Below are 17804 nucleotides of genomic sequence, written 5' to 3'. Positions count from 1 at the left end.
TGGTTATATTTAGGTATATAAAATCAATAATGCTAATTCATATTTTACTAATTTACTGATTTTAAAAATATTTATGGCAGTTTAATCATTGTTTATTTTGGATTTTCCAAGAGTGCTATTATTTCAACTTTAAATACAGATATTATTATCCCTTCATTATTTTTATGTCTTTTAAAAGTTATCTCTTATCTGATTACATTGGTTAATGTATCCAGTACCATGTTAAATGGTAGTAGAGATCATTGGCATCCTTGCTATGTTCTTCTCTTGATGGGATTGATGCTAGTTTTTTTCCCTTAAGTAAGAGTCTGACTTTAGGAGTCAAAATATATTTTGTCATGTTAAGAAAATATCGGTTTCAATTTATTGAGTATTTTTTAAATTGGGGACAGGTGTCAGATTTTGTCAAGGTTCTCTTTTCACCTAGGGAAATACTTATATATTTTCTCTTCTCTGTATAATATCCATATAAAGTTAGTGAATTGTATTGATGGGTTTCCTAATGTTGAGCTTTGCATTATTGTAATAAATCTTATTTGGTTATAATCTCTCTCACCCTTATCTTAGACACATCTTAATTTTCTTTTTTGTCTTCACCATTCAACCAGAGCATCACTGATTTAGGTCAATAGTGATTTCCATATTGCTAACTCTAATCATTGTTTCTTTGTCCTTATTTTAATTAACTTATATGTAGCACTTAGCCAAACTGATTATACCCTATCTCTGGAAACTTTTTCTCTTGGTTTCTAACACGCACTATTCTTATTTCTCTTTACTCTTCTGGAAAGTTGCTCTCAGTTTCCTTTGCTGGTTTCTCTATATTTCCCCAACTGCACAAACATTTGAGACTCTCAGGGCTTTGTCTTTTAGAATAAGCTTTATGTATATGTAATTAACAACTCAAATCCACTTAGTTGTCTAGTTGGTATCTCAAGCTTACCTTTTCCAAAATTGAACTTTAGATATCCAACCTGCAGTTTTTTCTGTTCCAGTTTATGACACTCAGTCCTTCTAGTTTTTCAGACCAAGATATTGAAATACACATTGGAACTCTGTATTAATTTATGTTGAAAATTGCTAGGCAAAAAAAAAAAAAAAAAAAACCCTCTGTTCAGTTTTAGTAGCTAATGCCAAAAAATTTTTCCAAGATAGTTACACATTTTTTTCTACTCAGACCATTATGTATGAGAGTTCCAGCCTCAGATTAACATGGTCCTCTGATATTGTCTCTTATTTATTTTTAATTATAATTCTTTTGTAGGATTTATCCCACTGTGGTTTTAAATTTTCATTTCTCTGATTAGTAAGGCTGAGAATTTTTAAAGCACTTTATTTAGAATGTTATTTTAGAGGCTGTCACAGAGACTCAGACTCACATTTTGCCTCCACTTTCCAGTTGTGACCTGCACGTTATACCCTTTTGAGATTGAGTTTTCTCATTTGAACAACTAGGTATATGTTAATTTTGTATGTTAAAAATCAAGAGAGGGGGACGCCTGGGTGGCTCAGTTGGTTAAGCAGCTGCCTTCGGCTCAGGTCATGATCCCAGCGTCCTGGGATCGAGTCCCACATCGGGTTCCTTGCTCGTCAGGGAGCCTGCTTCTCCCTCTGCCTCTGCCTGCCATTCTGTCTGCCTGTGCTCGCTCGCTCTCCCTCTCTCTCTCTGACGAATAAATAAATAAAATCTTAAAAAAAAAAAAATCAAGAGAGGGATTTAGAGGTTAACATGTTGATTAAAGGTGAATACATATAAAGGGTACCATACATTTAGAAAAACATTTTATTCTTTACATGATTTTAATAATTTTAAATATTGATATTTTCTGTTCAAACTTAATCCTTCATTTAATACACATGTCTAAAACATTGCCAATTATGAATCCCTTATATTACTAATTATTTAAAATATATATGTTCTCTTTTCAGTGGTGTAGTATGCAGAATGTTTTCCCACCTTGTTGTTTTCATTATTTTTATTTTCAGTTGTCCTCAGTAATTTCCACTCTATTAATGACTCACCCAATTTATAAAACAGTGAGATTATGTAGAGTAGGTGCTGCATTTCTTTATTTAATTTTCTTGTAAATGTTATTAACATAGTAACATGTTCACCTAGGCAAATGGTATAAATAAAAAGATACAAAGGTTTAGCTATCAGTTGTAATACCTATTTTCTTCCCATTTCTGATCTTGCATGAAGTAGCCTGGTTACCAACACAGTATGTCATCTTGCACATATTTTTTCTATCCTCCTATAAATATATAATTGTATCTGTTTGTACAATTTACTATTTGATTTTTAATTTGAAAAGGGTTTTTCCCTATATACACATTTAGTAAACTTGCTCTTTTACTTAAAAATACATTGTGATATTCCTCATGATAATTAGATAAAAGTCTAATATACTTTTTTAAAAAATATTTTGTTTATTATTTATTAGGCAGAGGGGAAGGAGAGAAAGAGAGAGAGAGTCTCAGGCAGACTTCACACTGAGCACCGAGGCTGAGGCAGGGTTTCATCTCACCACTCTGAGATCATGACCTGAGCCAAAACCAGAGTCAGGCATATTTAACAGACTGAGCCATCCCGGCTCTCTTAATGTACTTTTTTAATGGTACAAATAGTATGTGTTATTAATTGCCATCATATCAGTCGGAGTACAGTGCAGAAAACAGAAATCACTCTGTTTTGGGCAGGAAGGGATTTAGAGATTTCAACTAGTTTACAAAGCTGGCCGAGAGAGCTTTAGGCTGGACTTCAGGAGGTTTTCCAAATTGACCAGTAGAGGAACTATGACATCTGGGGCTGCTTCTGAACCTGTATTGAGTGTATGCCTGCTCCTTGGATTAGAAAGCTGGGATTGGGAAGCTGTAGCCCCTGCTGCTTGATGCCACAGTGCTGCAGCACCCACAGCTAGCGGGTAGGCACTAAAACACAACTATACAATATTCACACCTCACCACCTTACTTGCCAACAGAAAACTAACAAAATTAAACTTAAAGAAAGCAACCAAGAATCAGGAAGATGCCTTTTACCTCAATTTTACTATCCATAGTATGTGTGACTGTATCTCTTATTGGTCGAAACTAATTTACATCTTGAACGCTTTCACAAGTAAGAGTAGAAACTGCCTCCTGGACTTCCTGTCTTCTTTTCTGTTCTTTTTTTGTCCTGGGCTCTGATACACAAGGAAGCACATTAGTAGGAAGTTGCAAAGGAGGTTCATTGAGCCATTAATTACACTTTATTCACCTCAACCAAAAACCATACGATACCTTGGAATAAACCTAACCAAAGGTAAAGAATCTATACTTTAGGAACTACAGAACACTCATGAAAGAAATCTAAGAAGACAAAAAAAGATGGAAAAACATTCCCTGCTCATGGATTGGAAGAATAAACATTGTTAAAATGTCTATGCTGCCCAGAACAATCTATACTTTCAATGTCATCCCAATCAAAATACCATCGGCATTTTTCAAAGCTGGGACATCATGTTGTCTAATTTCAAGCTATATTACAAAGCTGTCATCACCAAGACAGCATGGTACTGGCACAGAAACAGACACACAGTCCAGTGGCATAGAATAGAGAGCCCATATATGGACCCTCAACTCTATGGTGGAGTAATCTTCAACAAAGCAGGAAAAAATAACCAATGGAAAAAAGACAGTCTCTTTAATAAATGGTGCTGGGAAGACTGGATAGCAATATACAGAAGAATGAAACTCGACCATTCTCTTACACTATACATAAAGATAAACTCAAAATGGATGAAAGAACTCAGTGTGAGACAGGAATCTATCAAAATCCTAGAGGAGAACCTAGGAAGTAACCTGTTTGACATCAGCCACTGGCATCTTTCAAGACATGATTCCAAAAGCAAGGAAAGCAAAAGCAAAAATGGACTTTTGGGACTTTGTCAAGATAAAAAGCTTCTACACACCAAAGGAAACAGTCAACAAAACAAAGAGGCAACCCACAGAATGGGAGAAGATATTTGCAAATGACAGTACAGACAAAGGGCTGTTATCTAAGATCTATAAAGAACTTCTCAAACTCAACACCCAAAAAGCCAATAATCCAAAAATGGGCATAAGACATGAACAGACACTTCTCCAATGAAGACATACAAGTGGCAAACAGACACATGAAATAGTGTTCATCTTCATTAGACATCAGGGAAATTCAAATCAAAACCACATTGATTACACCAGTTAGAATGACAAAAATTGATAAGGCAAGAAATAACAAATGTTGGAGAGGCTGTGGAGAAAGGGGAACCCTCTTACACTGTTGGTGGGAATGCAAGTTGGTACAGCCACTTTGGAAAACAGTGTGGAAGTTCCTCAAAAAATTTAAAAAGAGAGTTACCCTATGATCCAGCAGTTTCACTACCAGGTATTTACCCCAAAGATACAGATGTAGTGAAAAGAAGCGTCATCTGTATCCCAATGTTCATAGCAGCAATGTCCACAATGGCCAAACTGTGGAAAGAGCCGAGATGCCCTTCAACAGATGAATGGGTAAAGGAGATGTGGTCCACATATACAATGGAATATTACTCAACCATCAGAGAGGATGAATCCCCAACTTTTGCATCAACATGGATGGGACTGGAGGAGATAACGCTAAGTGAAATAAGTCAAGCAGAGAAGTCACTTATCATATGGTTTCACCTATTTGTGGAACATAAGGAATAGCATAGAGGACATTAGGAGAAGGAAGGGAAAAATGAAGGGGGGGAAATCGGAGGGGGAGATGAACCAGGAGATGCTATGGACTCCAGGAAACAAACTAAGGGTTTTAGAGGGGATGTCGGTGGGGAGATGAGTTAACCCGGTGATGGGTATTAAGGAGGGCATGGATTGCATAGAGCATTGGGTGTTACACAAACAATGAATCATGGAACACTACATCAAAAACTAACGATAGATGTTTAGTATGGTGACTTAACATAATAAAAAATAACAACTACACCTTACTCAATTATTTACCTTTCAAATAAATTCAGAATGAAACAGTTATTAGCCACTACTAATAATATTAAATATTAATAACTTTATGTATACTGTTTTTATGTGCTGGTTCCTTGTATGTGCCAAATTCTCAAAATTTGGATTGTTGTGTCAGACAAAACTAAGTGTATTTTTCAAGATAGATATTATTGAAATACATTCTGAAAATTTGGTATGTAAATTGTGCATATGTATGTGTATGTGAGCAATATAAATGTTTGATTTCTCATTTTTCCCAACACGTAGGTGTTTTAAAATCAAAGCAACTTAATTGTTGGGTAAAGCAGTATTGGATTAATTTTCATTTCCTGCCTGGGAGTGAAGTAAATTCATTTTTATTTTCTTTTAATTAGCCATTCACATTTCCTCTTCTTTTACTTGCAAAGATTACTATTCATGACATACCATATAATTTTAGATATTCCAGTGATGAGCATTTTCAAAGTTATGTGTATATTATCATTTATATTAAGAAAGCAATTAGCACACAATGATTCCATGTGTGATTCCAGGGACTTTATTGCTTAGGGCAGGGGTAAAATAATAGTACTTATTCAAAAATTGCAGGATGTAAGAATTATACTGTAGTAGTTAAGGTGTGCTCATAAGCATTTCATAATTTCACTTCCTGAGCCTGCTGACAAACACCTATCAGTGGCATGGTAATACAGATCATTAATATTGACCTTAAGGCACTGAATTTTCACTTTAATGCCCTGGAAAATCTACTTCTAAAAGATTTATGATTGTTTGGCATATGAAATATGTATAATTTTAGGCATCAGAGCTACCACATCTGATCTGGAAAGCACATTAGAAACTGGTTTGGGAGATATTTATGATTTTTTTACTTCTGTACATTTATTTAGTCCTAGATAAATGGTTGAAAACACAGATGTTTGGGACACCTGAGTGGCTCATTCGGTCAAGCCTCCACAACTTGATTTTGGCTCAAGTCCTGATCTCAGAGTCCTGAGATCACTCTGAGATCTACTCTGTGCATGGAGCCTGCTTAAGAGTCTCTCTCTTTCCCTCTCCCTTTGCCCGTCTCCCCCGCTCAGGGATGCATGTTCTCTCTCTTGCTTTTTCTCTAAAAAAAAAAAAAAAAAAAAAAAAAAGGATGTTTAAGTGTAGAAATAAAGATACTAGTGAAGAATGTAATAGAATCAGTTACATGTCTTTAGATAGGTATGAAAACCAAATTAAAACATTTCCTAAAAGTCCTTTACTAATGTTTACAAGCAGCAAAGAAAAATTAGTGTGGAAAGAATTTGATTTTTATTAGGTTTTTGGATTTTATGAACTGGTGAAGAAAAATCTACTTTATTATGTATTCTAAGATTAGTCACAATGGTCATAATTATTAAATAATCCACGATTGTCATGTTGAAGCACAAAAAATAGGGAGCCTATCAAAATGTTAGAATAGACGGATGCTCAAGTGTATGTACAGAGTGACACAGAATGAAAATGCTGAGACTTTAGAATTATGTTTTTAGCATTACAATTAACTTCAGAGTCCAGATCTGCTGAAGCAGTTAGTAAGATGTTTATCAAGCCTGCTACCAGGTGACTGGGAGTTTCAAGGATATAAAAAAATGATTCATTAAATGCCTATGTCAAATAACAATTTGTCTTTTACTTATAGAGATAACCAAATATGTAAAGAAGTAATTATTTCTAGTATAAAATTGTTATCATTCACTGCAAAATGATGAATTTATGCATAGTGAATTCTTTGCTACTGTGTACAGATAAAGAAAATACAAATGTATTGATGACTTCTTGACTTCTTGAGAAACAGCAGTAAGTCCTGAAATCCATGTTTTTGATTAAGCACATATGATGCTAATGCCATAGGCAGATGAAAGAAAATAACTAGTTACTTATATTCAAAAAATTGTCAAGAAAGGCAAATCCACCCACTATTATACTCTTGAATAGTCATATTCAAGCCATTGCAAAAATGAAATTGAACTTTTAAAATTATTAATCAAATTAGTTAAAACCACCAAATACTCATATGTGCTCTCAGATTTGTAAATGAATGTTCAACCCTTATTCTTTAATATGTGCTTTTTAAGAAACTCACTTCATATTAATTTATAAAAAGAGCTTCAAGTATTCCTTGGTGAAAAATTCAGGCTTCTGGATTACTTTATGGCTGAGAACTACATTAAAAATTAGAACATTCATAAAGGTATTTTCTCATTCAAAACTTAAAATGTCCTAATAGAATTCTAATAGGTGAAACACATTAAAGAAAAAAATCCAGCAAAATTAAAGCCATAGAATAAACCTTTTAATTATGTCAAGGAGGAAATGTCTCATAGTCTGAGTAATTTGGTTACAACTTTAAGGAATACACTCAAAATATGTTGCACTATCTAAAAATGCTTGACTGATAGTTTTATCTTGATTATTTCCCAACAATGGTATTAATGAGTGGGTAAGAAAGCTTGTACATCACTTAGTAATTGGACAGTTTCCAAAGAACAATTCTGGAAGATATTTCAAAGGCTTCTTGAAACTAAAAATTATAAAATACTTATTTTTATTTGGGTTAGAAATATAGCGTTCAGTTAGATGGCAAACTTATTAAATATACAAGTAAATTTGTAATTCATTGAAATGCCCATCTTCGGGGCGCCTGGGTGGCTCAGTGGGTTAAGCCGCTGCCTTCGGCTCGGGTCATGATCTCAGGGTCCTGGGATCGAGTCCCGCATCAGGCTCTCTGCTCGGCACGGAGCCTGCTTCCCTCTCTCTCTCTCTCTCTGCCTGCCTCTCTGTCTACTTGTGATCTCTCTCTGTCAAATAAATAAATAAAATCTTAAAAAAAAAAAAAAAAAGAAATGCCCATCTTCAAAATACAACACCAATCCAAATATTTCTTTAATTACTGATCATAATGCTAAGAAAAATATATTTAGTATTTTCTTAGTAAGTTGAAGAATTTAATACTAGTATTTTATTTTTAGATTATTTAATAAATTATTTTTATTTATTTTTAAAGTTGTTTCCCTTTATGGCATATGATATTGGATTTTTAACTTCCAATAATAGTAGTTTCCTTTTTTAAATGATTGTTTAAATAAACATGTGACTTGTCTTAAGAAAATTATTAAATGAATAGTAATACAGATAGTATGATATGTAATATGAGTAAAATAATAAAGAGGGTTCTGAAATGATTTGAGAAACTATGTCTTATTATTTCCTTTGTCATTAATTTTTGGATCTGTTGCCTCTTAACTATGTTGTTTCTTTCTAAAATTGTACAGTTCAGTGGTTTTTAGTATATTGAAAAGTTAAGCAACCATAATTGTAGGATAACTGACAGTGTATTCTAATAAACCTTTGCATGGCTTATCACTCTTTTCATGTGGGTCTTGATTTAAGCTTTTAAAACAGAATTTGTGTTTGCTTTATATAGGTCTTCCCTTTTATGTTTAATTATTCCCAGATATTTTTTATTTTTTGGCCAAAGTTTTTAAGTATTGTCACTATGTTTTTAAACAGATTATTACTGTTATGGTTAAAAGCTATTAATTTCCTTATGCTCATTTTACCAAACTCATACATTGTAGTTTAAAATAAAATCTTCTGGTTTTTCAAAGTGTTCAACTGTATCATCTAAAGTTGAGGGTGTATTGTCTATTCATATTCAACATTATAATAACTTTTGGTTTTATTATCCAATTGCATTTAGTTAAATTTTCCAAAACATGATTAATAATAATGGTGATAAGAGATAATCTAGTCTCATTATTGAGTTCAGTGGGCATGCATTTAGCATTTTATGGTTTGATATTTTTTCTTCTCTGTATTGTATTTGCATAGTTTTTCCTTGTACTAGCTTAAAAATTATTCAAACTAGATAGTGAATTTATCACATAGTTGTTCTCTAGAGTGTTGACCATATTCGTGTTATTTTTTCTTTTAATTTTTTAATGTGATGAACTATGATTTAAATTTTCTAATTTTTATAAATTCTTACAATATAACTAAAATACATTCTATTTTATTCTGTTTAACTGAGCACTGTTAGACTTGATTTGCTATATTCTATTCAGAATCTTGCATCAATTTTTACAAATGGCAACAACCTATGGTGTCATACTATTTTAATCAACATTTATTAAGTTACGATAAGTAGATAATTTGAAATATTTCTTACTTTAAAAAAGAATGGGAAGGCTCATAATTCATTTATTTTTCCCTCTATATTTTTTCTTAGGTCGATGATTTAAAAAAAAATTATGATCAACTATCCTGGAAGAAAAAAAGTTTTGAAAAGGAGTATCTGAGTGTACTTAATGATTATTATGCCGCAGTAAGTTGACCTTTCCCTCCTTCTGCCTAGAGTTCTATTCTCTATTCCTAAATACTAACTCATGCAAGTAAAAGTAATTTCATCATTACACATGTTTTTCTTTCTGATATACAAGACATATATAAATGATTCTTTTATTCTTTTCTTCAAGAAAAAATCATGGGATATTGAGCTTTCTAATATTGCAAAAGACTTTTCAGATATTTCAATCGCAAATGCTCAATTGACAGAAGAAAACAAAAAACTTGAAATTGATATTGAAACAGTGGCCGGTTTAATCAATGAAAGGTAATTATGCAAATATAATTTTCATTTTGATATAACATATCCAATATGTTAAGTATAATACATCTCTTCATTTTTGTTCTTCTGGGATGGTATGGTAGTTTTTGTGATTATCATTAGCTTAAATTTTGTTTACTTCTATTAGCTTTTTTTTTTTTTTTTTTGCATTGGAGTGGCGAAGCAGAGTGAGAGGGAGAGAGGGAATCTTAAGTAGGCTCCACTCCCAGGGCAGAACCTGACACGGGGCTTAATCTCACAACCCTGAGATCATGACCTGAGCTGAAATCAAGAGTCAGAGGCTTAACCAACTGAACTACCCAGGTGCCCCTAGATGTTGCTTAGTGTTGCTCTTTAAATCACTCTGAATCCCTTTAGACGTTACCAAAATGGTGAAAAAATGATCTAATAATGAGTTTTATGCTCACTCCTATCACCTCCTTTTGACATATCCTCTTATACTCAAAGACACTTTAAAATTAAAATATGTTTAATTAAGCTTCTGCTGTCCTTGTCAACCCTCAATTCTTTTTAGCCACTACTAGTTTTCTTAGCTCAGAAACCTATGGTTTTCTTGCTTCCTTTTTCTATTTCAGTCCTCATATTCAACATGATAAGAACGAATGTTCCACATGCTAAATACGTTTTTATCTGTCTCACTACTCCACCAGCACTCTGGTACAAGCTATCATCATGTCTTGTGTGAATTTACAGTGACTTCCAAAGCTAGTTTACTGCAGTCATTCTGCTCTCTTTCTAGCCCATTATCTACACTGTGGTAGGTACATTCTTTTTTCTCCTATCCTCCTTCCTTCCCTCCCTTTCTTTTCCTTTCTTCCTCCCTCCCTTCCTCTCTTTCCTTTCTTCCTTCTCCCCTCCCCCCCGCTTTGCTTTGCTTTGCTTTTCCTTCCTTCCCTTCCTTTCTTCCTTCCTTCCCATAAGGGTGATCCATTTCTCTTCATACCTGCATTAATATTAACAGGAATGAAGGGACAAAAATGCCTCCTTAACCTCTCCTACTATGTCTCTGAATAGGTGGACATATCTGCCTGTGCAGTCTCATATCACACATGCTTTACCCTTATTATGTAGTTCAAATACAATGGCCCTACTTGATCTTCTCTTATTTGCCGTATTTTCCCCAGCCTACATGGCATTTTTAAAAAGATTTTAATTATTTATTTGACAGAGAGAGAGACAGCAAGAGAGGGAGTGTGAAAGGGAGAAGCAGGCTTCCCACTGAGAGGGAGCCCAAGGTGGATCTCCATTCCAGGACTCTGGGATCATGACCTGAACTGAAAGTAGAGGCTTAAAGACTGAGCCACCCAGGCACCCCCCATGTGGCATTTTTATGCTATTTCCTTTTCCTATGGTATTTTTCCTGTTCCTTCTTCCCAACATTTATCCTTAAGACAGTTTAAGAGTCAGTTCTGAGAAGCTTTTCATTGACTGTCCAGTTAAATCCAATTTGTCTATTATGTGTGTGTCTGGCACACCTACTTTTCTCCATTTCTCTTGCCGTATTTGGAATTTTGTTTGTGTGAATATTTGACTTTTGTTCATTCCCTCAAAAAATGAGATCTATGAGGGCAGGCATAGGCCATGGCCATATTTTCTTCACCAGTGAATCCACATCTTCAAGCATAGTGCCTGATACATACTATGTTATCCAGTTAAGTACTGAAGGGAGGGAAGGAGGAAAGAAGGGAGAAGAGTAATGATGATATTTGATAAATATGTAGGAAGATTGTTAAAATTTCTTACTGATCATTTTATCTTTGGAAATGGCAGAATGAAACATTTGTAATATTTATCTGTATGTTAAAAATACTTTTATTATGTTCAATTAGCCAACAACCAGTATATCATTAGTTTTTGATGTAGTGTTCAGTGATTCATTATTTTGTTTAACACCCAGTGCTTATCACAACATGTGCCCTCCTTAATGCCCATCAACTGTTACCCCATCTCCCTACCCCCCTCCTTTTTGTAGTCCTCAGTTTGTTTCTTGGAGTCCAGAGTCTCTCATTGTCTCCCTTTCTGATTTCTTCCCATCCAGTTTTCCCTCCCTTACCCAAATGTCCTCTGCTTTTTAAAAAGAGAACAAAAGGGGGCGCCTGGGTGGCTTCAGTGGGTTAAACCTCTGCCTTAGGCTCAGGTCATGATCTCAGGGCCCTGGGATTGAGTCCTGCATCGGGGGCTCTCTACTCAGCAGGGAGCCTGCTTCCCCCTCTCTCTATCTGTCAGATACATAAATAAAATCTTTTAAAAAAATAAAAGAGAACAAAAGGAACTATTTTCTAAAAGATAATTTAAAATTGTACTTTTTAATATTACTATACTTTATTAAGAGAACCAGAAGAGAGAAAAAAATTTGAAGTTAATGAGAAGACTCCTCTGGAAGAAAAAAAGAGAGTGTGAGGTTAGCATTTATTAGATTATCCCACAGTAATACACAACCACCCCATCTTAGTGGTATGCAAGTATAAAAGTTCATTTCTCACTAGCATTGCAATTTAGCCCTGTCTATGCTTCATGTTATTTCTACTTCTTAGATTCAGGCTGAAGGATCAAATCCTTCTAGGGCACGTTACTCTGGTAAGCACAAGTTCATTAGTGGGATCACTTGATAGCTCTTACAGTGTCTATCAGTAGATGATAAGTATTTCTTCTGCTCACACTCCATTGAACAAAGCAAGTCATATCGCCAAGCCCATGTCAACAGGGTGGTAATCTAATCTTCTTAAAAAGAGAGTGCATAATTGAGAGCACTGATACAATCTATCACATGTAAGGGGAATGTAACCCTGGTTAGAGGAAAGGATTTCTATCATATGCATTGTGCCTGTCCAGTTAATGCCTTAGATATCATTTAATTACTTAACTTTTCCTTCAAATTTTTACTTGAAATTTAAAAAATAAATGGATGCTTTTAATAGCAGATTATGTAGTGCTCCACAGAGAATAAATGAAAGATTAGTGAAATGAAAGAGAGATAAACGGATATGCAGGCAAGAAAAAGTCAGATCTACCACATTTTTTAAAAAATTTTTTAATTAATTAATTTATTTTTTAAAACAACATATGATGTATTTTTATCCCCAGGGGTACAGGTCTGTGAATCGCCAGGTTTACACATTTCACAGCACTCATCATAGCACATACCCTCCCCAATGTCCATATCCCCACCACCCTCTCCTGTCCCCCCTCCCCCCAGCTACCCTCAGTTTGTTTTGTGAGATTAAGAGTCACTTATGGTTTGTCTCCCTCCCAATTCCATCTTCTTTCATTTTTTCTTTTCCTACCCCCCAACCCTCCCACATTGCATCTCCACTTCCTCATATCAGGGAGATCATATGATAGTGTCTTTCTCTGATTGACTTATTTTGCTAAGCATAATACCCTCTAGTTCCATCCACGTCATCACAAATGGCAAGATTTCATTTCTTTTGATGGCTGCATAGTATTCCATTGTGTATATATATGACATCTTCTTTATCCATTCATCTGTTGATGGACATCTAGGTTCTTTCCATAGTTTGGCTATTGTAGACATTGCTGCTATAAACATTTGGGTGTACGCGCCCCTTCGGAGCACCACGTTTGTATCCTTAGGATATATACCCAGTAGTGCAATCACTGGGTCATAGGGTAGCTCTATTTTCAGTTTTTTGAGGATCCTCCACACTGTTTTCCAGAGTGGTTGCACCAGCTTGCATTCCCACCAACAGTGTCAGAGGATTCCCCTCTCTCCGCATCCTTGCCAGCATCTGTCATTTCTTGACTTGTTAATTTTAGCCATTCTGACTGGTGTGAGGTGGTATCTCATTGTGGTTTTGATTTGTATTTCCCTGATGCCGAGTGATGTGGAGCATTTTTTCATATGTCTGTTGGCCATCTGGATGTCTTCTTTGCAGAAATGTCTGTTCATGTCCTCTGCCCATTTCTTGATTGGATTATTTGTTCTTTGGGTCTTGAGTTTGATAAGTTCTTTATAGATTTTGGATACTAGGCCTTTATTTGATATGTCATTTGCAAATATCTTCTCCCATTCTGTCAGTTGTCTTTTGCTTTTGTTAACTGTTTCCTTTGCTGTAAAAAACCTTTTGATCTTGATGAAATCCCAATAGTTCATTTTTGCCCTTGCTTCTGTTGTCTTTGGCGATGTTCCTAGGAAGAAGTTGCTGCTGTTGAGGTCAGAGAGGTTGCTGCCTGTGTTCTCCTCAAGGATTTTTTTTTTTAAGATTTAATTTATTTATTTGACAGAGAGAGAGATCACAAGTAGGCAAAGAGGCAGGCAGGGAGAGAGGAAGGGAAGCAGGCTCCCCGCTGAGCTGAGAGCCTGATATGGGGCTCAATCCCAGAATCCTGGGATCATGACCTGAGCCAAAGGCAGAGGCTTTAACCCACTGAGCCACCCAGGCGCCCCTCTCCTCAAGGATTTTTATGGATTCCTTTCTCACATTGAGGTCCTTCATCCATTTTGAGTCTATTCTCGTGTGTGGTGTAAAGAAATGGTCCACTTTCATTTTTCTGCATGTGGCTGTCCAATTTTCCCAACACCATTTGTTGAAGAGGCTGTCTTTTTTCCATTGGACATTCCTTCCTGCTTTGTCGAAGATTAGTTGACCATAGAGTTGAGGGTCTATTTCTGGGCTCTCTATTCTGTTCCATTGATCTATGTGTCTGTTTTTGTGCCAGTACCATACTGTCTTGATGATGACAGCTTTGTAATAGAGCTTGAAGTCTGGAATTGTGATGCCACCAACTTTGGCTTTCTTTTTCAATATTCCTTTGGCTATTCGGGTCTTTTCTGGTTCCATATAAATTTTAGGATTGTTTGTTCTATTTCTTTGAAAAAAAATGTATGGTATTTTGATAGGGATTACATTAAATGTGTAGATTGCTTTAGGTAGAATAGCCATTTTCACAATATTTGTTCTTCCAATCCAGGAGCATGGAACATTTTTCCATTTCTTTGTGTCTTCCTCAATTTCTTTCATGAGTACTTTATAGTTTTCTGAGTATAGATTCTTTGCCTCTTCAGTTAGGTTTATTCCTAGGTATCTTATGGTTTTGGGTGAATTGTAAATGGGACTGACTCCTTAATTTCTCTTTCTTCTGTCTTGTTGTTAGTGTAGAGAAATGCAACTGATTTCTGTGCATTGACTTTATATCCTGACACTTTACTGAATTCCTGTACAAGTTCTAGCAGTTTTGGAGTGGAGCCTTTGGGGTTTTCCACATATAGTATCATATCATCTGCAAAGAGTGATAGTTTGACTTCTTCTTTGCCGATTTGGATGCCTTTAATTTCTTTTTGTTGTCTGATTGCTAAGGTTAGGACTTCTAGTACTATGCTGAACAGCAGTGGTGATGACGGACATCCTTGCCGTGTTCCTCACCTTAGTGGAAAAGCTTTCAGTTTTTCTCCATTGAGAATGATATTTGCAGTGGGTTTTTCACAGATGGCTTTGATAATATCGAGGTATGTGCCCTCTATCCCTACATTTTGAAGAGTTTTAATCAGGAAGGGATGCTGCACTTTGTCAAATGCTTTTTCAGCATCTATTGAGAGTATCATATGGTTCTTATTCTTTCTTTTATTAATGTGTTATATAACATTGATTGATTTGCAAGTGTTGAACCAACCTTGCAGCCCTGGAATAAATCCCACTTGGTCATGGTGAATAATCCTTTTAATGTACTATTGGATCCTATTGGCCAGTATTTTGGTGAGAATTTTCGCATCTGTGTTCATCAATTTTCGCATCTGTGTCTGTAATTCTCTTTTGTGATGGGATCCTTGTCTGGTTTTGGAATCAAGGTGATGCTGGCCTCATAAAATGAGTTTGGAAGTTTTCCTTCCATTTCTATTTTTTGGAACAGTTTCAGGAGAATAGGAATTAATTCTTCTTTAAATGTTTGGTAGAATTCCCCTGGGAAGCAGTCTGGCCCTGGACTTTTGTTTGTTTGGAGATTTTTGATGACTGTTTCAATCTCCTTTCTGGTTATGGATCTGTTCAGGTTTTCTGTTTCTTCCTGGTTCAATTGTGGTAGTTTATATGTCTCTAGAAATGTATCCATTTCTTCCAGATTGTCGAATTTGTTGGCATAGAGTTGCTCATAGTATGTTCTTATAATTGTTTGTATTTCTTTGGTGTCAGTTGTGATCTCTCCTCTTTCATTCATGATTTTATTTATTTGGGTCCTTTTCTTTTCTTTTTGATAAGTCTGGCCAGGGGTCTGTCAATCTTATTAATTCTTTCAAAGAATCAGCTCCTAGTTTCATTGATTTGTTCTATTGTTTTTTTAGTTTCTATTTCATTGATTTCTGCTCTGATCTTTATGATTTCTCTTCTCCTGCTGGGTTTAGGCTTTCTTTGTTGTTCTTTCTCCAGCTCCTTTAGGTGTAGGGTTAGGTTGTGTATTTGAGACCTTTCTTGTTTCTTGAGAAAGTCTTGTACCGCTATATATTTTCCTCTCAGGACTGCCTTTGCTGTGTCCCACAGATTTTGAACCATTGTGTTTTCATTATCATTTGTTTCCATGAATTTTTTCAATTCTTCTTTAATTTCCTGGTTGACCCATTCATTCTTTAGAAGGATGCTGTTTAGTCTCCATGTATTTGGGTTCTTTCCAAATTTCCTCTTGTGATTGAGTTCTAGCTTCAGAGCATTGTGGTCTGAAAATATTCAGGGAATGATCCCAATCTTTTGATACCGGCTGAGACCTGATTTAGGACCCAGGATGTGGTCTATTCTGGAGAATGTTCCATGTGCACTACAAAAGAATGTATATTCTCTTGCTTTGGAATGGAATGTTCTGAATATATCTGTGATGTCCATCTGGTCCAGTGTATTATTTAAGGCCTTTATTCCCTTGTTGATCTTTTACTTGGATGATCTGTCCATTTCAGTGAGGGGAGTGTTAAAGTCCCCTACTATTATTGTATTATTGTCAATGTATTTCTTTGATTTTGTTATTAATTGGTTTATATAGTTGGCTGCTCCCATGTTAGAGGCATAGATATTTAAAATTGTTAGGTCTTCTTGTTGGACAGACCCTTTGAGTATGATATAGTGTCCTTCCTCATCTCTTATTATAGTCTTTGGCTTAAAATCTAATTGATCTGATATAAGGATTGCCACCCCAGCTTTCTTCTGATGTCCATTAGCATGGTACATTGTTTTCCACCCCCTCACTTTAAATCTGGAGGTGTCTTCGGGTCTAAAATTGTAGGCAGCATATTGATGGGTTTTGTTTTTTTATCCATTCTGATACCCTGTGTCTTTTGATTGGGGCAATTAGCCCATTAACATTCAGGGTAACTATTGAGAGATATGAATTTAGTGCCATTGTATTGCTTGTAAGGTGACTGTTACTGTATATTGTCTCTCTTTCTTTCTGCTACTACTGTTAGGGTCTCTCTTTGCTTAGAGGACCCCTTTCAATATTTCCTGTAGAGCTGGTTTCGTGTTTACAAATTCTTTCAGTTTTTGTTTGTCCTGGAAGCTTTTTATCTCTCCTTCTATTTTCAATGATAGCATAGCTGGATATAGTATTCTTGGCTGCATGTTTTTCTCGTTTAGTGCTCTGAATATATCATGCCAGTTCTTTCTGGCCTGCCAGGTCTCTGTGGGTAGGTCCACTGCCAATCTAATGTTTTTACCCTTGTATGTTACAGACTTCTTTTCCTGGGCTGCTTTCAGAATTTTCTCTTTGTCGCTAAGACTTGTAAATTTTACTATCAGGTGACGAGGTGTGGACCTATTTTTATTGATTTTGAGGGGTGTTCTTAGCATCTCCTGGATTTTGATGTTTGTTCCCTTTGCCATATTAGGGAAATTCTCTACAATAATTCTTTCCAATATACCTTCTGCTCCCCTCTCTCTTTCTTCTTCTTCTGGAATCCCAATTATTCTAATGTTGTGTCATCTTATGGTGTCACTTATCTGTCGAATTCTCTCCTCATGGTCCAGTATTTGTTTGTCTCTCTTTTGCTCAGCTTCTTTATTCTCTGTCATTTGGTCTTCTATGTCACTAATTCTTTATTCTGCCTCATTTATCCTAGCAGTAAGAGCTTCCATTTTTTACTGCACCTCATTAATAGCTTTTTTGATTTCAACTTGGTTAGATTTTAGTTCTTTTATTTCTCCAGAAAGG

General features: G+C 35.4%; 1 protein-coding gene across 1 annotated transcript in view; it reads left to right on the top strand.

Moving 5' to 3' along the window:
* The window catches only part of LOC111142411 (coiled-coil domain containing 178), a 397276-nt gene that overhangs the window by 65749 nt on the left and 313723 nt on the right, over positions 1-17804 (top strand). Inside the window, exons 10-11 of the mRNA XM_022495479.1 lie at positions 9261-9356; positions 9508-9644. Of these exons, the coding sequence (XP_022351187.1) occupies positions 9261-9356; positions 9508-9644 (233 nt within the window). The remainder of the gene's footprint in view (positions 1-9260; positions 9357-9507; positions 9645-17804) is intronic.

Source organism: Enhydra lutris, unplaced genomic scaffold, assembly GCF_002288905.1.
Source record: "Enhydra lutris kenyoni isolate GAN:26980312 unplaced genomic scaffold, ASM228890v2 scaffoldscaffold8, whole genome shotgun sequence".
In the NCBI taxonomy this organism is placed as follows: domain Eukaryota; kingdom Metazoa; phylum Chordata; class Mammalia; order Carnivora; family Mustelidae; genus Enhydra; species Enhydra lutris.
This window is presented reverse-complemented; position numbering and strand designations above follow the sequence as displayed.